This window comes from Falco rusticolus, chromosome 14, assembly GCF_015220075.1.
Source record: "Falco rusticolus isolate bFalRus1 chromosome 14, bFalRus1.pri, whole genome shotgun sequence".
In the NCBI taxonomy this organism is placed as follows: Eukaryota; Metazoa; Chordata; class Aves; order Falconiformes; family Falconidae; genus Falco; species Falco rusticolus.
The window spans coordinates 23,636,010-23,660,352 of record NC_051200.1 but is presented as its reverse complement, the minus strand read 5'-3'; the positions used below and the strand labels follow the sequence as shown (position 1 = coordinate 23,660,352).

General features: G+C 49.9%; 1 protein-coding gene across 1 annotated transcript; it reads left to right on the top strand.

The window, feature by feature from the left end:
* Positions 1 to 6,940: 6,940 nt before the first annotated feature.
* LOC119157576 (probable G-protein coupled receptor 83) lies at positions 6,941 to 15,869 on the top strand. The gene is made up of 4 exons (XM_037408596.1): positions 6,941 to 7,803; positions 8,504 to 8,629; positions 9,926 to 10,059; positions 14,155 to 15,869. The coding sequence occupies exons 1-4, from the start codon at positions 7,420 to 7,422 to the stop codon at positions 14,747 to 14,749; spliced, it is 1,239 nt and encodes a 412-aa protein (XP_037264493.1). The 5' UTR covers positions 6,941 to 7,419; the 3' UTR covers positions 14,750 to 15,869.
* Positions 15,870 to 24,343: the final 8,474 nt, after the last annotated feature.

Sequence of the window (24,343 nt, the reverse complement as noted above, 5' to 3'; positions counted from 1 at the left end):
CTGTGCTGCTCACACCCGAGGTGAACTCGAGCTTGCTTTTTAAACGTGTGTTTCGGGAGTGAGAAGGGATGAGTGACCTATACGTCGCTCAGCTGTGCACATGAAATAGTGCATGCAGGCGTAAGACTTTGTAATAAATATTTCAAGGGCTCAGCTATACATTTTGTGCCTTAAAATCTGATGGTGATAACACAGTAGACGCCAATATTTGAGAGCAAAAGGAGGAGTTCTTGCAGCTCATAAGTTACAATACATCTGGTGCCTGAGTATCTATCCGCGTTATTATTAATTCATCTGTCTAGAGGGCATCTAGCCCTCCGGGAAAGAAGAAGACCCTCTGACATTTAAAAGTAAGACAGAAAAAGATGCTGAATGTCTTTAATATCTCCAGCCTGCAAAGTCTCTGCAGAGACAGGCAGGTAGCTTGAATTTTGCCCAAGAAAACAGGCAAAAAAGTCTAAGCCATTTTATTTCACAATTCCTGCTTCTGAAATATTTTCTGATAGGTAAAAACGCAGTCAGGAGTCAGACACTTGTCTAATGACATGGAAAACAAAGGACTGGCAGCTCCATTGAGCATTCGTGGGACAGGAGGTGGCTGGCGTGGAGCAAAGGCACAAGTGCACAGTGTCAGTGTCAGAGGAGCCTTAAAGCAAGGGAAGACTCATTTATTTCATTGCTGTGAGTACTTTTAAAATAGCTTGATTTCAATCGAACGCTTTGAACCATGCCTTTGGGAACGTGGCTGACAATGATTCCAGTCCCTGCTTGGGTTTCAGGTTGCAGGCTATCCTCTGAGATGTTCAGCTCACCCAGACATGGAGGCACACGTGTGGACATGAGTGCAGCAGCTGATCCAGCTGCCTCAGCACCGGGCCATGTATGGTGCTCTGCTGAATCCCCCCACGCGTGCTGGGGGACCTGCTGGGGCTGGGAGCAGGCCAGCTGGGCACAGGTCAGTGCTGGCCATCACAGAAGTGGACAGAGCCAGTGGGGTGGGTAAGGGGAGCAGCTCCTGGTCAGTCCCTTCCTCTTCCCCTTGCACCAAGCAGGGGGGCTGTAACCTGGGACAAGAGGAAAAGCCAGGAGCGGTAGCAGGCATATGACTCCTCACCTATCCTCAATCTGGGAACCAAGCAAGCAATAAGGCGTAAGTGGGCAGTAGTGGGACCAGCTGCAAAGGGAAGAGTCTCTGTCCCCCGTTAGGAGGGTTAATAAGGATTCTTGTTGTACAAAGGAAGGCTAGGTGCAGCAATTGTAATGAATCAAGTCTTCATTCTTCAACCAATGAGTGCCTGAGTGTTTCAAGAGGTTCTAGCACATATCTGTAATTGAGTAACTTGCACCTGGAGAAATATAACGTGTCTGGGATTTTGCTGGAAATTTGATTAGACTTAATTTGTAGCTTTCCTCTTTGAACATGCTTGCAGTTATAAAGCCAGTAATAATATGTGCCAGGCAAGAAAAACATGAGATGATAATGAAATGACTCTTTAGATGCATAGGAATCTCACAGTCATGACGAGAATGACTTCAGGGGGGGAAAAAGCAGAAGCCTACCAGATCATCTTGTTGTAGTGATAATAAGCATACAGCGTGTCCTTCCTACAGCCCTGGAGCAAGGAACTCCATATAGTAAATACAAGACTTCATTCTGCTTCTGCTGAAAGCAATTGGAGTTTTGCCACAGCCTTGAACTGAAGCAGCTTTGAGACCCTGGGAAGCAATAAATACAAAATTCTGAGCAAAGAACTGGTTTACTGGAAACAAACACATATCAAATACATATTATTTTTTCTCCCACAGAAGGAATTCCTATCTCTATTAGGCTCTGTTTTTTCTCCTATTTACTAGGAAGATCTTCAGTGCTTTCTCAAAAAGCCTCTAGCTGTTGTGGTGCAAGCTGGGATGCTCAGTCTGCTTCACAGCAAACATATACCCAATCTGGAGGAAAAAAAAAAATCTTGAAATTGTCGTGACTGTTTACTTGCCTTGACAGAGGTTGCAAGTGTGGCTGGAGACTAGGGTGTGTGCTAGAGCCGGGACAAATGATCCCAGCAAAGCTCAGCAAGCAGCCAGGAGCACACGGACCAATTGCTCATGGCTCCACAGCCGCCAGCAGCTCCAGCTTTGGGCAGCGCAGGGGAGGGCATGCACTGAGCTACCTCTTGCCAGCACCACCTCAGCTTTCCAGGATCATGAAACTGAGGCTGAGGATGCTTCTGGATTACTGGTTTTTAATTTCTTGGTAGCAACAGCTACTGGAGACTAGTCCATCTTTCTAGAGAAGAACTGAGGACACCAACTGCTCACTCTCACAGCAGGCAGAAAAGGCAACCTTCCTGCCAGAGAACAGGACAGATGTTAGGAAGCTTGTGTATAGCAATTTTAAATGCATTATTAATTGGAATTAGCAATAAGTAGATCATTTGGAAAAGTGTTGTTATCGCTGTAACAAACGGGACTGCCAACATCTTCTTGTTGAATTGGACTGGACTGTTCAAACCTTAGACTCATGATAAATTTGAAATATTGGTTCCACACATCAGTGTGTGACCTTTTAACCTGTAAACAGGATTCTCAGTCTAGCAGGAGGGATGTTCTCTGTGTCCCATGTCCCTCCTGTGTGCTCCCCATCCCACAGCTGCTCCCCTGCTGACGACATGTGGTCCAGGAGCCAGCCCAGCCTTCAACTTGGCGTGACATGGCTGTGGTGCTGCCAGCAAGAAACGGACACTGGGAGAGGTGCTATGGGCATGGAGAGCCATGGGCCTCAGCAGATCTCACAGGTGACTGGAAGGAAGCAGAAAACAAAACCTTCTTTCTTGCTTTTTCAATAAGATGTGGTTAACACACACAGCGTACAAGATAAGAAAGACAATAATATCTAGTTTAAAAATATGTTGTTTAAAATCTTTGTCTGAAACCCAAACTGTCTTTTTTCTCACATTTTTGTGTCAGCATCTGTCAAGAGGAATCTAGATATGGGAAAAACACTTATCTGAGAACAATCCATCAAGGCTGAAAATCTACTAAGGGCCTCATCTCAGAAATTCAGGCTTGGAGAGTTTTGTGCAGATTCCCCGCCCCCGTCCCCCCGTCCCCGTCCCCCCCCTTTCTCCCATTACTTAAGCTGCCAGTGTCTCTGCATGCACAGATGCTCCGTACCAGATCAGGTGTTGCAGGACCCACGCTTGAAGCCCACCCAGCCCAGGTTTGTGCCTGCAGCGGGCTCTGCTCTTGGGCAGTCGCTGCATCCCCACCAGGCGGCCACGGGCACTGCAGCTCTGGCCACCCCTGCCCGAGGGCTCGATCGGAGCCCAGAGGGTCAGTGCAAAGACCTCCATTGGGCTCAGCAGGCTTCAAATCGGGCTTTTGAAGAATCCCGTTTCAGAAAGGTGGCACAGGCACTAACTTTCTGTACCAGCTGGCCTGAGAATTAACACGGGGAGGAGATCAGACTTTCATCCTCAGCATCAGCATGTATGTGTTCTGGTGACCCAGACAGAAGAAAAAACTGAGGCATTACTCTAACTGCCGTTAATGGCTTTTGAGACCAGCCAAATCTCTTAGAAGAAAAGAATCTTGTTCCCTTTCACAAGACCTTAAGAGCAACTCGACTTCAAAAGGAACAGTGACAATTTCCACTACACGCATCGAGCGCCCTATCTGCTGTTTCCTATACTTTTAAAAAGAGAGTAACATGCAACTTGTAAGCAGCTCTTTGCTAAATGCCACAGAGGAACACACAAGTCAGGATTCCTGCAGAGTTCTCTATGCTGCGAACTGCTTTGTGCAGACTCTCTTGTAGCGTATGCAAATGTACTGCAAAGCATATGCAAACCCGCGGCACAGCAAGAGGTCGAGCCACGGCCAGCAGCGCACGGTGCTGCTTTCCAGTGACCTGGCGCACGCGCCTGGAGCCGGACCGCGCTCCTCGGCGGGACGGGCGGAGGCAGCGGGGCGGCCCCAGCGCTGCCCGCAGGGGCACAGCGGCCGCGGAGCCGCACTGTCGCGCGTGGAGCGGCGCCCCACGCGTGTTCCCGCGGGCTGCGACTCCCCTAAGGGAAAGGGGGGTGGGGGGTGTGTGCCCGGGGCCTTTTCATGAATGGAGCAGCGGCCCCGCCCCGGCCCCGCCCTGCAGCACGTGCGGCGCGGGGCGGGCGCAGCAGCGGCGGGGCCGGCGGCAGCGGCGGGGTGAGCGGTGCGGGGAGCGCGGTGCAGGGTGCGGGGGCGCCCGGGGACGGGGCGCCCGGTGGGCGGCTGCCGGGGTGCGCAGGCTCGTTACTTCGGGTTTGCGGGAGCGGAGGGTTTGCGTGTCTGCGTCGGGAAGAGGTGATGGGTGCAGCGGCGGGGGCCCGCAGGCAGTCTCTGACCCAGGCGCCGGTAGCCGGGGAAGTTGCACCGGGGCAGCCTTTGCCCCTGCAGCCCTTCAGGCCATGTCGCGATATGGGGCCCGCCAGGCAGGCTGTCCTGCACCGCGGGACCCTGGTGAGCGGCCGTCGCGGTAACCCGCGTTTAAGCACACGCTTCCTCAGGAAACCAGGGGAGTTGTCTCTGCTGTGCGTGTGGTCTCACCCAGGGCAACAGCCAATACCAAGAACCTCACCAGCTACTGAAAGTGATGTTTTACTGGGTATAGAAAGACCTGAGGAGAAATTCTGTGTTAGAAAATCAGGTTTCAGCTCCATCATGTCAAGGTCTTCCATCCTCCTCAGGCATTTGCTCCTTGTTCCTTACCTGGAAAGGACAAGATTCAGCTGTGCCATGGGTCAGGTCAGGAGAGCAGACCAATCCAGCTGAAAACAATGTTTATTTAATTTTCAGATGGATCAGAATTTTTATTTAGTTGTACAGGGACCTGGACATAGGCACAAGAGAAGTGACTATATGTAGGAAGGAACATCCCTATTCATCATCCACACTGAAGGCCATGGTGCCCTGGTCACTGTGAGCCACTCGGGAGTGCAGGTCCTACAGGTAGTCCTTGAGAAGTGGGCTTCTCAAGCACACAGGCACTTAAGAAAACCTGTTTGGCTTTTTAAAATTGAATAATCTGTACAAGGTTTCTTCTTGCTGTCCACCAGTCTGAAGCATACGGACTGTAAATCTGATTTGACCCATGCATTATAGCGGTTTCTTGAAACTCGGCCTGATCTCATGCCAGCAAAGACAAGTTTCCACATGAGAACCTAATGTAAATTGATGCAGGGAAGGGAATAGGTGGTTTCACCTGTCACTCTGCAGCATCCTCTCTCAAGCTCAGTGATGGCATTTCAGTGTAGCATGAACATCCCAGCTGTGCCTATTGAAAGATCAAAACCGCTCAGCTGGAGCTGACTAAAATAACACTTTTTTGTTACACACATGCTGCGTGACCCTTAGGCTCCTCTCACTGCCCACTGTGAGCTGTCATGCACTGTAAAGAACGACATCCTTGGTATATACCACAGTGGACAATAAAGAGGTGTGGAGCCCTGTGTGCCATACCCAGGTATGGGATAAACCTCGCAGGTCTCCTTAGGCCCTCAGTGTGATGGAGAGCCCCTCTGCTCTCCTGCACCACAAGTCCGGAGGGATGTAGTTCTGGATTCTCTCATTACCTGTGTAAGCATTAACTCCTTTCTGACTTGTGCCGAGCTCCTGTTCTCAGAGATGTTTTGCTACAATGAGTCCTGTGTGCCAACCGCCTTTTTCAAACAAATGTTCATCTCTTTCCCTGATTTCAGTTCTGCTCCCAGTTTCATGGCAGCTCCCCGGGGTAAGGATTATGAGTCAGACTGGGACTGGGGCTGGTCCTGGTGCTCCCCACACCACCAGCGTTGGGACAACAAGAAGGTCAACTGCCTGCTGCATTGCAGCTGCTTTGCTCTAACAGCATCCATGACCATTTGTCACACTGTCCTACCTAGGCTTCTTTCACTCATAAAATTCCCCAGAAAACAGCCGTAGCCTCTTTGCAAGACTGGTTCTTCTCTCCGTCTCCTGAATGATTCCCTCTTCCTTCCACCCCACCCAGCTGCTTTAACATCCACTTGCTTTAGGAGACACTCTCTTGCAGGGCTTCTGGTACTTGCGACACTCCCCAGAGGAAGCAGGCAAGCCAAAACGTGTGGGTAAAAACGGTCCCCTGCATCTTATTTTGGTCAGAGGACAGCTGATCTCTGACTCTTGGTGTTTGCACTGCCAGCATGACTGAGTGGTGGGTTGGTTTGGGGTCTGCTGGTGGTCTGCTTTGGGCCACTGCCTGCCACGAGGAGAGGTGGCTGCCCTGGGCAGCCTGCTGGTCTGCTGTGTGGGAGGGTATGGGGGGGCCTTTTAGCACTCTGAAAGCTCCACTAATTAATCCTTTATGCTGTTCGAAGCCCATTGATTTGTGCACATGGCCTTGGGGCTTGATGGCAATGGCATGCGCCAAACAAAACAGCCACCCTCTCGAGAACCAACAGAGCTTCTAAATGACTTTCTCCTGCCTTGCGTAGCATATCTGTAAATGCCGGCATGCCTAGTTAATAGGTTCCACCTAACAGCAGTAGATCAATGCAATCTAAACTCAGCAGAAGTATCTAAAAATGGATGTCAGTAAAGGTGAGGAAGCAGAGATTTTGTCTCTAGGGAGTTGTTTTGTGTATCTGCTGCTGTGTGTTGGTTTGTTTGTATAGGGTGTAAGTGGCTCCTCTGTGAGCTGCATGTCCCTGCTGCTAAGTCTCACCTTTTGCAGGGAAGACTGTTCTCTCGCTGAAACTGAAACACTGGAAGCAGAATTCAGTTGTTATATGGAGAAGAAACTATGAGATAGACTAACGTCAACTTCTGATGTGATTTCCAGGTTCTGAATTGCTTTAGGATAATTGCACGGGTTATATGCAGACAAATTCTACCTCTCCTCTCAAAAATGATCCCCTAAATGGCTCTGCCTTTACCTTTCAACAGAAAAGAACTGGGTGTTTTGAAGCAAAGGATGGAAGCACCAACAGCGCAGCCTCCTGTGGAACTTGGAGGAAAAATGGTGAGAACAAAGAAGAAAAAGCTGATGTGGAATTAAAACAACTTCAGATCCTGCCTGAGGTTTTCCTACGTTTGCTACATGTAATAACTAGTTCTTCTTTCCAGCCTGCCTGTGGAGCTATTGCCCTTCTTGATCTACGAAGGAGTTGAGAGCCATGCAGTCCCAGACCAGCCCGTTTCCAAGGTGCCGGTTGGATCTGCTCCCCAGTGACGCCTTTGCCCCTGGGGAACCCATCACACCTTCCAAGCTCCCTCCAGGTTTCTGCTTTAACGTGGTGTTTGTAATGGCAGCTGTGCCTTCACCAGCTTCCTAGAAAGTCAAGTAGCTGGAGGTGATGGATCACTTGCTACATCAGCTGGAGCTGTGATCCTAGCAGCCTCGAGCTGGGTGAAGACTCAGGTTAACCCGCCATGCCTCGCTTGCTGCTTCAGTCATACAGGTCACAGATGATGGGGTTTCTTGAGGAGTCTGACCATTACTCTTCCTTGGCCAAACTCATGTCAATCTCCCAAGCAACCAACAAGACCACCTTCAACTGGACAGACAGCAGCATTATTGAGTGGGAGAAATTTGCTGAGCTGGCTAAATACGAGCCAGAATCCCAGAAACCAATAGTGAAAGCTCTCCTGATTGTGGCGTACTCAGTCATTATCATCATGTCTCTCTTTGGGAACATGCTGGTGTGCCACGTGGTGCTGAAGAACAAGAGGATGCACTCAGCCACTAGCCTTTTCATCGTCAACCTGGCAGTGTCTGACATTATGATCACGCTGCTCAACACGCCTTTTACCCTGGTAAGTGGCCGGCTGTGCTGTCCCTTCAGCTTTCAGGGGAGTCTCTCACAAGAGCGCTCTGCTGGGTGGTCACACCCTCGGTGCACACTCTTCTAGGGCTGAGGTGCGAACCCAACACAACCAAGTCTAATAGACAGCTCTGCCAGGCAAGTAAAACACCGTTCAGCAGCCTGTGGGCTCCCTTTGCTCTGTCGGACTGTGTCTCCTGAAAGGCTCTAAAGTCTCTCCAGGCATGCCACCAAACCCCAGCAAGAGATTCCTGGGGAATGCAGAATTAAGTGCCTGGTTGAGCATGTACTTTTAATGTACATGCAGGAAAGGACTAGAGAGTCACACTTAAGACTTAGTAAGGTCTTCAGTGAAAGCTCTCTGGACCTGAAGGGGGATTTTGTGGCCAAACCATGGTCCAGTTTTTCGAAATGTAGTAGTTGGTATAATCAGAAAGTTATTACCGCTGTTCACAAATGGTGTTTATATGAATAGACCAGGAGGGCCGTGACAGCACCGCTGTTTAATCTGTGGGTTTTGAGCTTGTAAACTCTTATGTAATGGTTTTTCAAAATCCAGCATGGCTAATCTTTCTTTGGGTTTCAGGTGGAGCTGCCCAGCCAAGTGCCAGCTCAGGTGCAACCCAAACAGTTTCCCCATGGATTTGTTTTCAGTACACTTGCTGGCTGTTGACCTGTTGTTTTCCTCTCAGGTTCGGTTTGTGAACAGCACGTGGATCTTTGGAAAGGCCATGTGCCACATTAGCCGCTTCGTGCAGTACTGCTCCCTCCACGTCTCCACGCTGACCCTGACAGCCATCGCCCTGGACAGGCACCAGGTGAAATGCTGCCCATCCGCCGGTCCCTTGCATGGGTCTCCCCAAGCCCTTGTCAGTCTCTGGCGAGCCGTGGGTTCAGGGAGGCTGAATCTTGGGGATTAAACCCACATCCAGTGAGAATGCTCCAGAGCTAAATTCAAGGACGCCCCTCGTGTCTGGGGTAGGAAGGCTTGATGGACTCCTGTAGGCTCCCAGGTACAGGGCAGGGAGGGAAGAACCGAGTGGCATCGCAGGTTTCACAGGACACTCCAGACTTTCAGTGAAAAGCATGAGGACGCCTCCTTCATGCAGTTTGAAAAGAGCCAGGCCCAACCGAGCTGGTGGGTGCGGCAGGGCATGTTGGCTCAAGAGGCTTTGTTTAACATGGAGCATCTTGAAAGACAGCAGAGCCGACGCTGAGCGCAAAGTTTTGCTTCAGCTGTACAGGGAACTTTTCCAGGCTTTGACTTTGATACCCAAACCCCATAGAACACTAGCCTGTAGCGTCTTCAGCTTAAGTTCTAATTTAGTTGCCTGTTTGTTCTTTTTGCATTTATTTTCCCATTGGGCATTTGCTGTATCGTCAAGTTGCAGGACAGTTGGAGTAAAAAGAAATTCTGAGACTAATGTCCCATGGTGTAACTATGGGACCAGTGCTGGACCAGCATAAAGCAGGGCGGCAGAGTGGGAAATCTCTGTTGGGAGGAGATTTCAGCCTGTACCCACCATCTGCCCACAGCCAGGCTGCCTCAGCTGCCTGCTGCCATGGACGCACCCTGCACTGCCCGTACAGGAGAGAGCAGGCGGCCCAGGCCACGCGCTGATCTCTAGCAGTCAGTCCGATATTGTCTTCCAGACTCTCAGGTTTTATAGGCTCTTCACCTTTTCATCCAACAAAGAAAATTTTGTAACAGGTGAGTTAATGCCTCAAAAGAGGGGAGAAGGGGTCAGCTTCATAGGTTCAGCTAGAACATGAGACATTTCTTTACATAATTCATATAGATTAAACAAACATACCTGTAAGTGAAGAGACTTGTGTTAGGTATCTTCTTTTATTCCTATCTAATGTAACCCACAATTTAAGGAAAACGGTCCTCGCAGAACAAAATAGAGGAAAAAGTTTATGTGAAAGCACTTCTGAGCAGACTGAAAAGTTCAGCGTTCCCAATTTCACTCTAATAAGCAGGACATTTTCCTAATCATGACTGTCATTTTCTTAACGGCATTAAACTATGTCAAAAAATGCCTCTGCTGTGTGCATTAGTGAGGGACTTTGCTTTCCCACGCGTAGGAGTCATGCTGAAGTCTCTGTTGCAGGTCATCCTGAACCCGCTGAAGCAGAGGATGTCACTAACGAAGGGAGCACTGAGCATCTCCGTTATCTGGCTGATGGCAACGTGTTTCTCCCTACCCCACGCCATCTATCAAAAGCTTTTCCAGTACAACTACAGGTGAGTTATTTCCCCCTCCAAGTGAGCATGAGGCAGTGCGGCAGCCCTCTGCAGCCATGGCTGTCATGGTGAGAGCTGCTGGAAGAGCTCCCAGGCTTGGGGAGGGACTTCATGGGGTCGGTGGGAGTTTGTGCCTGGGTGAAACCTCATCTTCCCGCAGCAGAGGTGTGGCCAGCTGGCGGAGCTGCCTGGCTCACTGCAGGGCATGCACGTCCTCAGGACATGGGTTTGCTTGTGCCACCTCCCCAGCGGCCAGCCGAGGGGGTGAGTCTCTGCGCCCAGCCACACGCCAGCGACAGGCTTCGGGCTGGGGCATGGCAGGGCCGAGGGACCGACCGCCGGTGTCACGGTACCATCAGGAGGGGCTTTCTCCCCAAAAGTCTGTTTTCTCCTGAGGGCCAAGAGGGAATTTCCTCTTCCCTCCTCGTGCTCACTCAGCTCCTTACACTTGAGAAGACCACATCTAGCCAGCTTGCTCAGACAAGGAGGAAGGAGAGAGCCAAAGCTGAAGTTTGAAAAAGGAAGAAAATAAAACTCATAGTGTAAACATCTGGTACTGACATTAGCAAGACTGTACAGAAAGAACAGGGAGGAGAGGGCTGCCTTTGTGAGTCAGCAGGGCTGTGTACCCCAGGACTCCAAGGCTTCATACACTGGTTCATCCATTTTACCTTCCTTGCATTTCATCCATCTGGATTTACAAAACAGGATCAGCCTTCCTTAAAGCTTGAGGCTCCTCTGCCTCAAAACCAAGAAAAGCAAAATGGAAACCTCCGCCTCTTCCTCTGCAGCAAAGGGCTGGTGAGAGGAGCAGTGCTTTGGCAGGGAAACGAAGCCATCTCAGTGTGCCTCCTTGCCATGCCCGGCAGGGACAGGAGCTCTTTGCTTGGCTGAGCACAACAGAAGCTATTAAACGGAGATGAAGTGCAATTTCACATCCATGGGAAGACTGCTGAAGTATCAGAAGGAAGCAAAGGTTCTGATCTAGAGGGGAAAAAAAGAAAAGGGGAAAAAAAAGAAAAAGACTATCTCCCCCACTTCCAGCTGATCTAATGATGGCATTCATTGCTGGGAAGTCACCCTCTCTACCAGGGAGAAATAAAGAAGCAGAAGGTTTGGGTTGGTTTACCCTTGCAGTCTTCTGTTCCTCCGGCCTGTTCTGGTCGCCTTGTCCCCACCAGCCTGTGGACTGCTGTGACTTCTCCTGGCTAGAAAACAGCCCATGCTACACAAACCAGTGCTTTTTGTGGTGGTGTGTTACACCGCTGATGCCTGCATTTCACAGGAATGCCGAGCTCGATGCTGAAAGGATAATCTTACAGTGAACCGTGTTTTCAGCTGGCGAGCAGCGTCCCAGGGAGCAGGGTAAGGAGGCAGCCATAGGCAGCAGGAGAAAAATTCCTGTTGTAGATATCGGGCTTCTGTATTGAGGACAAACACCTTTGCTCCTACAGCACAGCCACTTCCCTCCCATCAGCATGGCCAGGGGAGCGTGTGACTGCCTGCACAGGCTTTTTTATCGCTGTTTGTGTGCAAGGGGTTACACAAATCTGGAGTGCAGTCTGGGGCTTTGCAGCTTTTCCTTGTGCTTGTGATTGATTTGACTGAGAGATGCCTCTGGGGGGGATATAACATCTTCAACTGCTTAGACTTTGTAAACAAAGTGCTGGATTACTCCTCTACTTGCATTGCTTTGCAGCTGTGTTCGGGGTATTATTGAACAAATTGCTTATGAATGAACAAACACCACTATCTGTTTCACGGCATCTGTCTCTGTTCATCCTTTAGCATGGCCGGAGGAAACCGAGCCTCACATCGGCATGAGGCAGCTCAGCAATATAAGGACTTCCAGGACATGCTATTCTCATCCCTGCTTTCCATTGAATAAAAATTGTAGTTGTAATATGGCTTGTAATAGCTCTTGTAGGGCCAGGGGCTCCTGAGCATAGAATCAAATCACAGAATCATTTAAGTTGGAAAAGGCCTTTGAGATCATCAGGTCCAGACATTAACCCAGCACTGCCAAATGCATCACTAAACCTTGTCCCTAAGCATCTCATCTGTATGTTTTTTAAACGCCTCCAGGGATGGCAATTCCACCCCATCCCTGGTCAGCCTGCCCCAGTGCTTGCAGCAGTCCCACCAGGGAGCTGTTGGAGTTCTGGGGATGGGAGGACATGGGCTCCACCAGCACCAAACCGCCCTGCCTGCAGGGCACAGCAGTGCAGCCAAGTCCATGGCCCTACCACAGCTTACCAAAACACAGCATCCTGCCTGGTTTTGCTCTCAACCAGCCTCTTCCCTGAAATAATCATAAGCCTCTTCCACAGCTCTGTGCCCCTCTCTTTAGTGGGTGGGAGGACAGGGGGCAGTGAGGGCAGCAGATGGGTTGTGATTACCTGCGGGCTCACGCTACTGCCTGCTCTGTTCAAATATGTTTTTAAGCTCCGCAAGCACCAAAGCATCACTCTAGGTCTCAGCTGCACTCCAGCACCAATGGCCACAGCCCAGACACCATCCAGGCATTCCCCAAACAGCCGATTCGGGGTGGTGAGGGATGTCCACCCTACTCTCACCCCGGCACTTCTGCTCTTTACCTATGGCTTTGCTCTTCGTCTGTGGCAGGTTCGACCCCACACTGTGGTGTCACCTTGGGCATGGCGCTTCCTTCCCCTGCCAGATCTGCGGCTGCTTTGGCAGGTGCCCTTTGGCAGGCAGACGGGCAGAGCTGCCTGCAGGCAGGGGCTGGCTTCACCCATGCCAGCAGTGAGCCAGGTCCTGGGGAGGAAAAGATCAGGAGCTCAGTTCAGAAAAGATGATTTTTTTCCCTTCTGTGTCAGTTCCCCTCTTGAACAGCGTCTCCAGGGACCTCCATGGCAGTGCTCAGCAGAACCTTGCTCCCGTGCTTGTTGTCATCCCTCCAGCAGCGCATTCAGGCCCTGCTCACAGCCATCTGTCTGCAGGCACTCTTCTATCTGTGGCAGAAAAGCCAGCTCCAGAGGTTGGAAACAGGATATTAAAGATATTAATCAATACTGCAATGAATAACGCAGCTGGATGAGGACTAAAGTCTGTGCTGAATACAAGTAAGCGGAAGGCAAGGGTTGAAGAGAGAAGGGCAAAGTGGTGTAAGAGGTAGAAAAAGGAAAGAAAAGGAGAAAACTTCCACTGGAAATAAATGTATGAGTGCTGCTTTCTCCTAATGTTTCATCACTTCCAGTCACTTGCTGCAGGATGCAGAGGGGACGGAGGGTGTTTTGTGGAGGGTGCTGGGCTGCATCAGCTGAGAGCTGCTGCTGGCCAGAAAGTGTGAACAGAGCCTGGATCCACTGGGTTGAACATAATGGACTTCAGACGTGCTGTTAAAATAAGTTATCACATGTAGTTAAACTCCATTCTTTTGTTAATTTGCCATCAACAGTTAAACTGTCAGGCTTAAGTTAAACTTGAGTTAAGCACCAGGTTTTCTAATAATCATGCCTGTTATAAGAGGTGGCAATAAGGTTTTAACAGCCGCTCTCCTGAAAAGCTGACGGACACGGGATGGTCGGTACGGGGAGGAAGAAGTGCTGTCTGTGCACGGGGGTTGTTCTGGGGAGGAGAAGGCTGCCACTGCTGTGCCCATGTGCTCAGGGAAGGGGCAGATGCAGCCGGGTCAGTGCTGCTTTCACAGTGGCCCTTTTTGTAAGAGTGGGCCATCAGAGGTGACTTTTGCCACATTAAGGGGACACGAGGGACTCATTCGGTTAAAATCTGCTGCAGTTTCTAAGAGGAAACTCCAGTTTGTCTTTCTAAGGATTTCTTCTATCAGACAACACAACAGTCTAAGGAAAAAGAGATAACAATACACAGTGGCCAGTCCTATCCTCGGTGAGACCGACACAGAGAAGATCGTCAGACCACTCTCTGGGAAGCAGCGGTTTGACTGAGCTTTGTTTTGTTGAGCTGGGCATTATCTGCCTCCCTCTGCCTGTACAACACATCTGAGGAGGTGATTGTGGGTGGTGTGGAAGCTCCCCTGTGGTTTGCCAAACTGGCAGCACCCGTTTGCACGGCAGTGGCCACATGCCATGTATGTGTTTCTTTGTTTTCAAGGGAAGCTACTGTCCGGAGTTTGTGCCTCCCTGATTTTCCTGAGCCTGCAGAGCTGGTCTGGAAGTATCTGGACCTGTCTACCTTTCTCCTTCTTTACCTCCTGCCTCTGCTAATCATCACTGTCACGTACACACGCCTGGCCAAGAAGCTGTGGCTCCGCAATGCCATTGGAGATATCACCATGCAGCAGTATATCACCCACCACAAGAACAAGAAGAAGAGCATCAAGATGCTGATGCTGGTGGTGGTGGTCTTTGCTGTCTGCTGGTTCCCCCTCAACTGCTACGTGGTGCTCATCTCCAGTCTCGGCATCAAGACAAAGAACTCCCTCTATTTTGCCCTGCACTGGTTCGCCATGAGCAGCACCTGCTACAACCCTTTCATCTACTGCTGGCTGAACGAGAGCTTCCGCTCGGAGCTCAGGGCGCTGCTCTGCATGTGCCAGAGGATGCCCCGGGCTCAGGATGATGTGCTGCTGCCTGCAGTCACATCCTGCCACGAGGCATGGATGGAGCAGGCCAGGCACAGGAAGGGACCTGCCTCGCAGACCCTATGCTCCACCAGGAACGCCCAGACAGCCAGCACAGAGCTGTGAGCCGCAGGGCCGAGGCGGGTGGGCTGGATGCAGTGGGCATCAAAGGGCACCTCCCCACTTACCCTCAGGAACTGAATGTTGCTGCTCTGGTGTTCTACTACCGATTTTTGACTTGTGTCATAGCAGCACCCCCTTTATGGAATGCAGTGGGCACAGCCTCTCCGGCACCCTCCCTGACAGCTCACAGCCGCCCTGACCCAAGGGGCAGCTATATATGCAGGAGACTCGAGGCCCACAGATGGGTTGATTTGCCTTCAGAGTTTCCCATCTTACTGCTGTCAGAGGCTGTGGGACCCATCTCTCCATCACAGCTTGTGCCGTCCCTTCTGCCCCAGCTCTGCCCCACCTCTGCCAGCAGCCAGCCAGCCCCGGCCGGGGGGCAAGCATGGCTGCGTGCGGGGCAGCAGCTGCAGCAGCCTCAGACAGCACACAGGCAGGCCAGTTTAGTCCACGGAGATTTTCTTTGGAGTTTTATTATAAATATATTAATTCAGGAAATAAACCTATACCGGCACTAAACAAAAGGCCACAAAATATTTCATCAGGGCTGTAGCATTCACTAACTGAAGAATGAAATCACTGTGCATAATTACTAATTGCTGTAAAAGACTTTCAGGTCAACAACAGAATTGATTTCAAGAGGGAAAGCTTTGTTTGTGGTTCTGGGAAAAATACCATTTAATTTAGCAATGCTTAGGAGGCAGGTGAAAAAAGGGGTGCAGAACAAAGGAAAGATTTAGCACATGAGAGAGAAGGGGGGGCGGTATGTGGGGAAAGACAAGGAAAAGAGAGATTAAAGGCAGAAAGAAACCAGAATTGCTACGTGATTTCACAAGTAGTGTGGAGCAGTGGCTGGGCACTGGGGGGCAGGCACCGGAAGGACCTCCTGGCCTGGCGTGTCCCTTTCTCTCCATCATACCGTCCCTCTTAAAATTAGCACCAAGACCAGAGAAGCCAGACTTCGCCTAACAGCTTCCCTGGCTGAGACTGAGCAGGGGACTTCTGTTACTTGGAGAAGACACACAAAAGACAGGAAAATATTTATTACTTACTTACCCATCCAGGCTTTGGGTTGAGTAGTCGTAAGTCTTTTGCAGGAATAAAGCTACGTGTGTTTTGAGTCCTGACCACTCCTGGGTGATCCTTCAATGCTTGGTGCTGGCGACTAGTATGTGCTGCGGTGGTGACAGAGGGGCTCTGGTACAGACCAGCCAAGGGGGTTCTTCTCTGTTCTTCAGACCTGAAAGTCCTAGGGAAACACTGTACTCATAGCAAAAAAAAACCCAAACAAACTGCTTGGAATAAAAAAATAACCAGCGTTGATGCAGCCTCACCTTGAGTGCTGTGCATAGTGCTGGCCCCACCATTTAAGAAGGATGTGAAGGCCTTTGAATGTGTCCAGAGGAGAGCAACTGAGCTGGTGGCAGGGTTGGAAGGCATGTCCTGTGAGGAGCAGCTGAGGGCTTTGAGCCTGTCAAATTGGTGCAAACCAAGTGATGGTTTTCAGCATTTAAAGGTAGCATGGCTGCTTAGGGTCAGGGATGCTCTGGGTCTACCCTGGACTGAGCTTCTGCCTGGACAGAAGTGGGGGCCACTTGGGTTGCTGGTGGGGACAAGGACATGCTCCCACCAGCTTCCTGGGGGAGGATAAGACAGACCAAAGAAGGGAAACTAAGCATTGATTTCACCAGCCCCCTTCCCTCCCCCATTTGCACAGTGAGAAGGAACAGGAGAGAAAGGTGGGGAGGTCCTCACTTCCAGGCCGCTTGACCCCACTCCACCGCACCCCTGCACCTTGGGTGTATGTTGCACCATCTGCATGAAAAGACAGCAGAGCACCATGAGTGGCAGCAGCAGTGGGTGAATATGTGATCCCTGGGGCACTTCGCTTGGAAACAAACAATTATTTGAGTATGAGAATCCAAATCATCCATCAATTAATAAGGCAGACGCAGAGCTTGGCTAGCTGTGATTCATGGGCTTATTTGCTGTTCACAGTTATTCAACTGATTCAGACAGATACTTATGATAAACACCACTGGTGTCACCCGAAAACCATGCAGAGTTTAACAAAAACACTCACCTGAAATTTCATCCTGGACGAGCATATTCTTTATTTGCCATGTTTTATTGCCCCGGACAAAATTTTCCAGGGCTATTTGACGAACACCCACAAAGCAAACACTTCACAGAGAAACAAGAGAAGATGGAAGATGGCATCATGCCCCTGCTGAGCTCTCTGCAATGGCTCAGGTAGCTGTGCGTGAGGCCAGAGCCAAGCAGCATCGCTGGCACAGACGCACAGCCCCAGGCACAGCCCCACAGTGCTCCCTGTGTGCCTGTCCACAGGTGCATGGTGCACTGTGCACACAAAACTCACACAGTTTCTAAAGAGCTGTTCCTATGTTTTATTTCAATGTACATATTATGTCTTGGGCATCTATGAAATAACCATAGCAACAACACTAACACTGCTATCTTCCACAAGAAATACAAAGCTATGGCTCTCACTGTGATTCTGAAATGAAATCTATCTCACCGTTGGCAAATTCTGGGCGATGAGCCAAGCCAGGGATTATATTCCCATCCCCAGGGCTGGTTTACAGTGCAAGATGGATAGACAGAAATTTTCAGTAGTTTCTTGAGGTGTTTCTCCAAGAATACTGGTACACACTGGTTGCTAGTTTCCTCAGAAACAGCCAAATTTGTGGGGAGCAACCAGCAAACCTTGGGGTCGTACCTGCCCATCATCCCTTCAACAGGAGAGCTGTTCTGGGAGCCCCCATCACATCTAATGGCTATGGGTGGGGTAGAAGTCTCTTAACCTTGTGTTGAGTCCATCTTTAATACCTCTTAGGTTGGTCTTTTTCCCTTTCTTTCTTTCTTTCTTTCTTTCTTTCTTTCTTTCTTTCTTTCAACGGCTTCATAATCTTTTTTTGGAGGAATCAAAGACCTCATTCCAAAGAAGTGGGTCTCTCTCCATACCCCTTGATCTTCTGCTGATCTATGTCATTAGCTGTATCTTGCTGTGAAGAATAACCTAGCTGGTTTTCTTTGGATCTGTCAATTGTAACATCTCCTCATTGCTAAATTTTTCTCCCCTAAATGGGCATGATGTAAGAGCTGACTGTATTGCATCTTCGTAATGGCTTAGCTATCTAGGCTGGTAATTATCAATGCCTGGATGAGCCTGAAAGCCTTGCACGCTTTGCCCATTGCCTCGAGGCTCTTGTATCACTTGAGGATGCCCTGACTAACACAGTGGCACTCAGGCAAACTATAGGATGTACAGCATGAAGAAAAAAAAAAAAAATAAACTGAGCTATGTTGTTTGATTTGAGCAAGGCACAGTGACTGAGGGGCAAGGGATTGCACCTCTGCTGAACTGCAGGCGCAAGGCTTGCTGCCGCAGCCAATGGGCTTAGCCAGCCGAGGTTGGGAACAGAGAACCTAAGAAAGTCTGCTTTTGCTGAAACTGGCCAAGGCCTGAGCCAGCTCAGCAGGTAAACAGATTCTTAAACATTCATTAATTTGTCTTCAGACATGCTGCTCACTTGTGGGAATGGCTTCCTGAGTGGTGCCAGAGGCAGCCCAGTGACCAAGACCAATGAGACCAAGGGAGAGCTTCCAAAAATGGGACCACTGCTTCCCAGTGGGTGTTTTCCTCCCTGTTCCCAGGGGCTGTGCCCATGGGCTGCTGCGGGTTTTGTGCCCAGAGTCCTGCCCTGGCCAGGGCAGCAGGCAGCGGTGTGTGGGCAGCAGAAACAGCATGCTCGGCTCTCTGCAGCCCCATGGCATGGCAGCCCCATGGCATGGCAGTCCTGAGGCTGGAGGGCTGGACAGAAGCGTGGGGTGAAAGAGTCCCCCTGGAAGCCGGTGCCATCCAGAGAGCCCTGGTCCTGCTCCCGTGCTGCAGACCGAGCCGTTACCCCCTGTCTTTGGCAGCTGCGGCACGGCTCTCCCTGGCAGGCAGATGACTTGGATCTGTCCCAGGCAGGCAAAGCCCCAGGAGGCAAGACCCCGAGGGTGAATTTGGGGGGCAGATTATTAAAACACTGAGTTACCAGAAGTCTACTCCAAACTATTTCAGCACACACAAATCAGTATGTGAAGATTCAACAGAGACATGTCTCAGTGATTAACAGCTCAGATTTATTAAGGTTAGCTCATGCCAAATGCATCTAACTGCCTTCAGCATAGCTGCTGATGAAGACGATAACAGAGAACACAGCGCAGGGGATACCTGAATTCCAGAGACAAATCCCCTTATATAGCCCCATCACATAATGAACAAAGAAACCACAAAATGCCAACTAGATTAACAAAAAGCAAGCAGAAAAATACCCACAATGAGTCAGAAAATTAGCTCAGGAAGAAGAAACAGAATACAATTATCATCAGTTAGCTCTTCAAGTGGAAAACAGTACTGAGGGGTTGTCCAAAGCATGCTGAAGGAATAAATGTCCTCATTGAAATGCAGATCAAGCCCTGGTAAGGGGGAATATAGGTGGGTCTGTGTCAGAGACCATCCTCTTGCGCTGAGATATAACTCAGTAGATTGGGTCACTCCCAGACCAGGGAGGAAAAAGCCTGAACCTCTCCCAGGAGGCTTGGATGCAAAGGGCACACCCAGAATTAACACTTGGAAGATGATGAGCAGACACCCTCTGCCATGGGCAGCAAAGGAGAGCTGCTCTCTCAAGTCAGGGCAGATGGCTCTACCCTCTCACCGACTGAGGAGCAAACATGCCTGCCTCCCTCGAGCTATCACTCCTGCACTGCGGTAGGGAGAAAAATGCTTCTGATCTCCCCAGACTTTGGATGAAGCCCAAGCAGGAGTACTGACAGCGCACAGGCAGGTTTGTTGCACCAAGCACAATGCTGGAGTCAGCTCAGTGTAAGGTTTCAGAGCTTCTCACCAAGCTGCCCTGTCCCACCAGTGCTCAGCAGTAATCCCTACCCAAATTCCAGTATATATTCCTAAACTGCTCCCCTGAGCTTGATGCCTGAGCACTGCCAGTGCACATACCTTTTCAACGGATGCCTGCACCACTCAGCTCAGTGCCGAGCAGGCATGCCAGTGGCAAACTCATTGCCAGGATGTGTTGGCAATGCCGCGTTTCGGATGTCTATGTTGGAACAGGACTGAAGCCATTTGGGTCACTGGCTGATGGCACGAGGCAGGAGCATAGGAGCAGCTTGCCAAACACTGCTGCAGCTCTGGTGAGGGCCTGAGCGATGCTCTGGGTTGTGCTGGAGAGGCCAGGTAACAGTGGCGAGGAGAGGAGCCAGGCGGCACTGCCGGAGCAGGGAGGTCTGCAGTCAGCTGTGTCTGGTGTGCTGCAAGAGAGCAAACCTTCCTTAGGAGGCTGCTGGAAGTCTCCCCAGACAGCAAAGCAAGAGCACTGCTTGCCTGGCTGCCCCCTTGCCCCCTATTTTTAACTTTGCCCCAGTAATAAGGGTTGAAGTAACACATTTGGCACTTGTAACAAGGTTTTGTTCTCCCATGAGCCCATACTGGCTAATAATGCCTTGTTCAGCAATGCCAAATCACATGAGGATGCTGCCCTCTGCAATGAGCTGGCAATTAAGATCAGCTGTCACTTATCAGAAGAGAGAGGAAAAAAAAATAGTAATAAACCCCCCTCCCAAAACAACAGGCTGAGTCCAGCAGAAGCCATGTGTCTGCTTTTACAGCACAAGTCTGTTACTTGAAGAGACTTTTCCATGTCAGACCTGATAAAAATCTCCTTGCCTTGACAGATAAGAACAGACAAATTGCTTTATAAAATCAGATTGATGGACCATCTAATTTGTCTGCTAATGACAAAACCAACTGCTTTATGGAACACCATAAGGGACAATTATAGGGAGTGTCCTCATCAACGGGGACATGCACTCAGAGCATGCCTTTGGGAGAGGCACCATGTCACATGTGCCCAGAAAGGGTCTGGCCCACAGAACAGCTGGGCACTTGCAGACTGGTATAAAAAGGGTAAGAAAAAAAAAAAAAAAAGCGCAAAGGGACGACACTGGCAACACCAGCCTGCCTAATACCCCTTGTTACAGAAGCTTAAAATAGCACAGAAAGCCCAAATATCGTGTAGTTTTCCATGATTTTTATTCTACATATTCTTGGAAACACTAAAGCTCTTTTGGAAACTTTAAGAGTTCTGATTTACAAGCTTTTATCTGGTTGTTCCTTTGAGCACTTACCATGGCAAGGCACAATGTCTGGTAAGTGAAGAGCACCGATTGTCTTTTCATTATCTTAGGATGTTGGCATGACAGCAAATGAATAGAATAGGAAATAAAAAACAAGCTGGGGAGCTAAAAGGAGGGAAGGGAGAGGGAAGGGAGGCTTTATACTAAGGTGTCATTCACAGGAGCACATTGTGTGGGCAGCTGGACCCCAACAGAGACCTGTTCATCTGTGCAGGCAGCTGCTTTCGCCAGAGGCAAAGGTAGCCCTGGCAGCATTTTGTTCATCATCTTGTGCCGGCCCCTCCATGGTGACTCCAGGTTTGGCACCAAGCGTGTGGAAACTACAACGGTCACACCATTTAATGGCAGCCTGGTGCCTGCTTGTGAAAGATGCTGAGATCTTCTTAGAGCTCCTCTGTGTGGGTGGGGGTGGTGGTGGGCAGGGAGGTGCACAGTGTGTGTGTGCGGTGTGGACACAGTGTCTCATACCAGCAAAAATGGAGCAATCGTTGCTGCAGGTTGTGTGCTCGCCGGCACGGGCTGCTGGTACCTCCAGGGAACCTGCTGCCAGGAGGTGAGAGCCTGCATCTGCCTTGGCCAGCAAGCGACAGCAAAGTGTTTGGGGATGTTATGTCGGGTTTGACCAACATATTCTACTCCAAAACCTTCACAAGACAGCTGTAAAGGACATGAGTGTGGGAGAATCAAACAGTAAAAAAGCAGGAAATTAAAGCTTCCCATGAAAACTGGCATTCTTGTGCCTATGCGTTCTGTTACAGGTATTGCCATTTTCAGCTAAATGTCAGCCAGATTAATGAGATCTTATATGTGTATGAAACACGTTTTCCACTAACCTCATTCTTGGGGAAAGCATAATTCTTCCATTTGGAGTTTTCCAATAAGAACTTGATGTGGGTGAGGCAGTCAGAGTGTGGTAAAAATCCATGGAAGTTACTTCCATGAGGCAAAGTTAACCACCACGAAAACCAGAGCTCTTTGCTGGAATGCAGTGCTTGCAGCGCTGGCTGGAGCAATGGTGGGTGATGGTCAAAGGACGGTGTGGACCCACAGTGCTCACTGCTCTCCCACAGATGCCTCCTGCTTTCTCCCCTTGCAGTCCCACTGGCAACGTGAGCTTTGCACCCCATTTTGCCTGTCCTGCATCCTACCTCCCTCAGCCTCTTCTCCCTGCTCAGCTCGGTCAGGCAGCCACTGCTGTCTGCCTGAGCTGGGCTCGGCTTATGCCGGGCTAGTAACAGCCTAGTGGCCAAGCCTGAACCAATTTACCTACCCTTTCCAAAGCTGGGTTGTCAGAATTTTTTGTTTCGCTTTTGCATTTCTCCTGGTCATTGCAAAGGAAGGAGAGAGTGAGGGTGAAGGTGGGAGGAACTGCAGTATTTTCCTATTTGTTGTTTTAAGCATTGCTAATATATTCTCTCCCTCCCTATACAAAGTGGAGGTTATGAGCCTTTCCTCCACTTCATTTAAGTTATGTTTATATATATGTATGTATGTATACATACACACACTGTGGGTGCTAGGGTGCAATCTCAGATACCCTTCTGTGGCACGTGGGACAGGAGTGCACCCCCGTTAGTGCCTGGGGTAAGGGGCCACATGCTTTGGGAGGACCCTCTTGGACACAACCAGGGTGAGAACTCATCGAGGACACAGAGCAGCTCACGACCAGCCCTACCCCCGGTGGAGCTCTGCCGGTGGAGCAGCCCCCACCATGGTCCTTGCTGCGTGCCCCGGGTCCTGTGGCACCCACCAAGCAGCATCAGGGCGACGCAGGACAGAGCCCCCCGGCTCGGGGTTGTGTCCGACTCGTCCAGCCTTTGGAGGTGGCTGGGGCAAATATCCCAAGGCATCGTGTGCTTGTTGCTCCTACTTGTGTTAAATTAACTGTAGGCAGCAAGAAATGATGAAAACTGGCCCTATTGTTGTTGGATTTGATTGAGGCATTTATTTGTAATCCAATAACTCCTTAAAACCAGTTCAAAGGAGTATGTGAGGCGGAGTTTGAAGAGGTATTGAATGGGTTGCAAAAACACTTTATTCTTTTGCTAAAACTCTGTTCCCCAGCGCAGCTACATTTGAATCCAAAATCAGCCCATTACCTGTTAGCATAATAATTGTCACACAGAAATGGGCTGGCCAGTCTCAAAAAGCCTCATTTACCACCAAGAGTCAGGGAAGGAATACAGGAATTTCACTGGGATAATAATGTATTTTTCATGGATAATAATAGTTATTGGCATCAGACTGTCCCTGAAGACAGAGTGAGTGCTTGTTTTCATCAGCAAGGCTTTATGATTGGAGCTGCAAAGTTTTGCCTTAAAAAATGAACTTCTGCTTGTTGCTTCCAGTTCAGTTCCAGTTAAGAGCATTTGCTGCCATTAATATCCTCCTAATCCTCTAAACACAATGCCCAGTTTCCCAGCCCACCACCCACGCAGCCAGGGCAGCGTGACCTGAGGCGGGGGTCGACTCCTTCGGGCTGGGCGGGCAGGTGACAGCAGAGGCAGACCCAGGGCGCGGGTGCTGCTTCGTCTGCCCAGCAAAGCCGTGGGGTGATGTTTGCCCATGCTGCGCAGGTGATGGAAAGCCACCAGAGATGCTGATGCCCCGGATACATGCACCATGGAGCTTTTTAGCTGCTTTTTGAAGAGTCCCTGTGGGTCAGCCCACCGGTTTGAAAGGTGAGTTTGGAAGGTAGAAGAAAAAGAAATTTCTGTCTCCTGGCAAACACATTCAATAATTCAATAACATGCTGTAAAATGTGTTTTCATTCACTTTAATTGCCCTTGTGTCCTGCAGAGAAGCAGCAATACAAGAACGGTGCATGCAGGGGAAAGCTTGTGGAAAATACAAAATGTGAAAAGCAGAGAACAAACCATAAAAAAAGTCATGTGTGGAGAAGAAGAGGAAAGTGGAGAAGGAAAGAAATTTGGGACTGGAAAGACAGTTCTCTGAAATGGATTTAAGTCTTCAGTTTTAACAACCAAAATTTAATTAACTACCCTCTAGCTGCTTATGCAGAGGAGACAGGAGCACACAGAAATTTGTGCAGAGTGGATTTAAAGGTTCAGTGCTGCAATTACTCTGTCAAAGAGAGCACGGAGGTGCGGCTGAGCAAGACGAGCCAAGTGGTAGAAGTGGTTTATTACGGCACTAAGTGCCGATGCCTACAGGGATGAGTAATGCCCATGTGAGGAACAGCAGCAGAGCACAGGGGAGCTGGGCATCACCTGGGCCTGTCCCTAATGATGTGAAAATGAGCTGAAACTTAATTACCCGCTTTCTCCTTGAGTTCACTCCTGTGAATCCCCTTCTCTCCCTGACATTGTTCCCCTGAGGTTTCTCCTCTTTCTTCCTTGTAGCAGATGT

Excerpts from the sequence above, each read along its gene's own strand:
- LOC119157576 (XM_037408596.1), top strand. The coding sequence starts at position 7,420 with ATGCCTCGCTTGCTGCTTCAGTCATACAGGTCACAGATGATGGGGTTT. Across the intron at positions 7,804-8,503 it reads TCAACACGCCTTTTACCCTG|GTTCGGTTTGTGAACAGCAC; the intron begins GTAAGTGGCCGG and ends TTTTCCTCTCAG. Across the intron at positions 8,630-9,925 it reads TCGCCCTGGACAGGCACCAG|GTCATCCTGAACCCGCTGAA; the intron begins GTGAAATGCTGC and ends TCTCTGTTGCAG.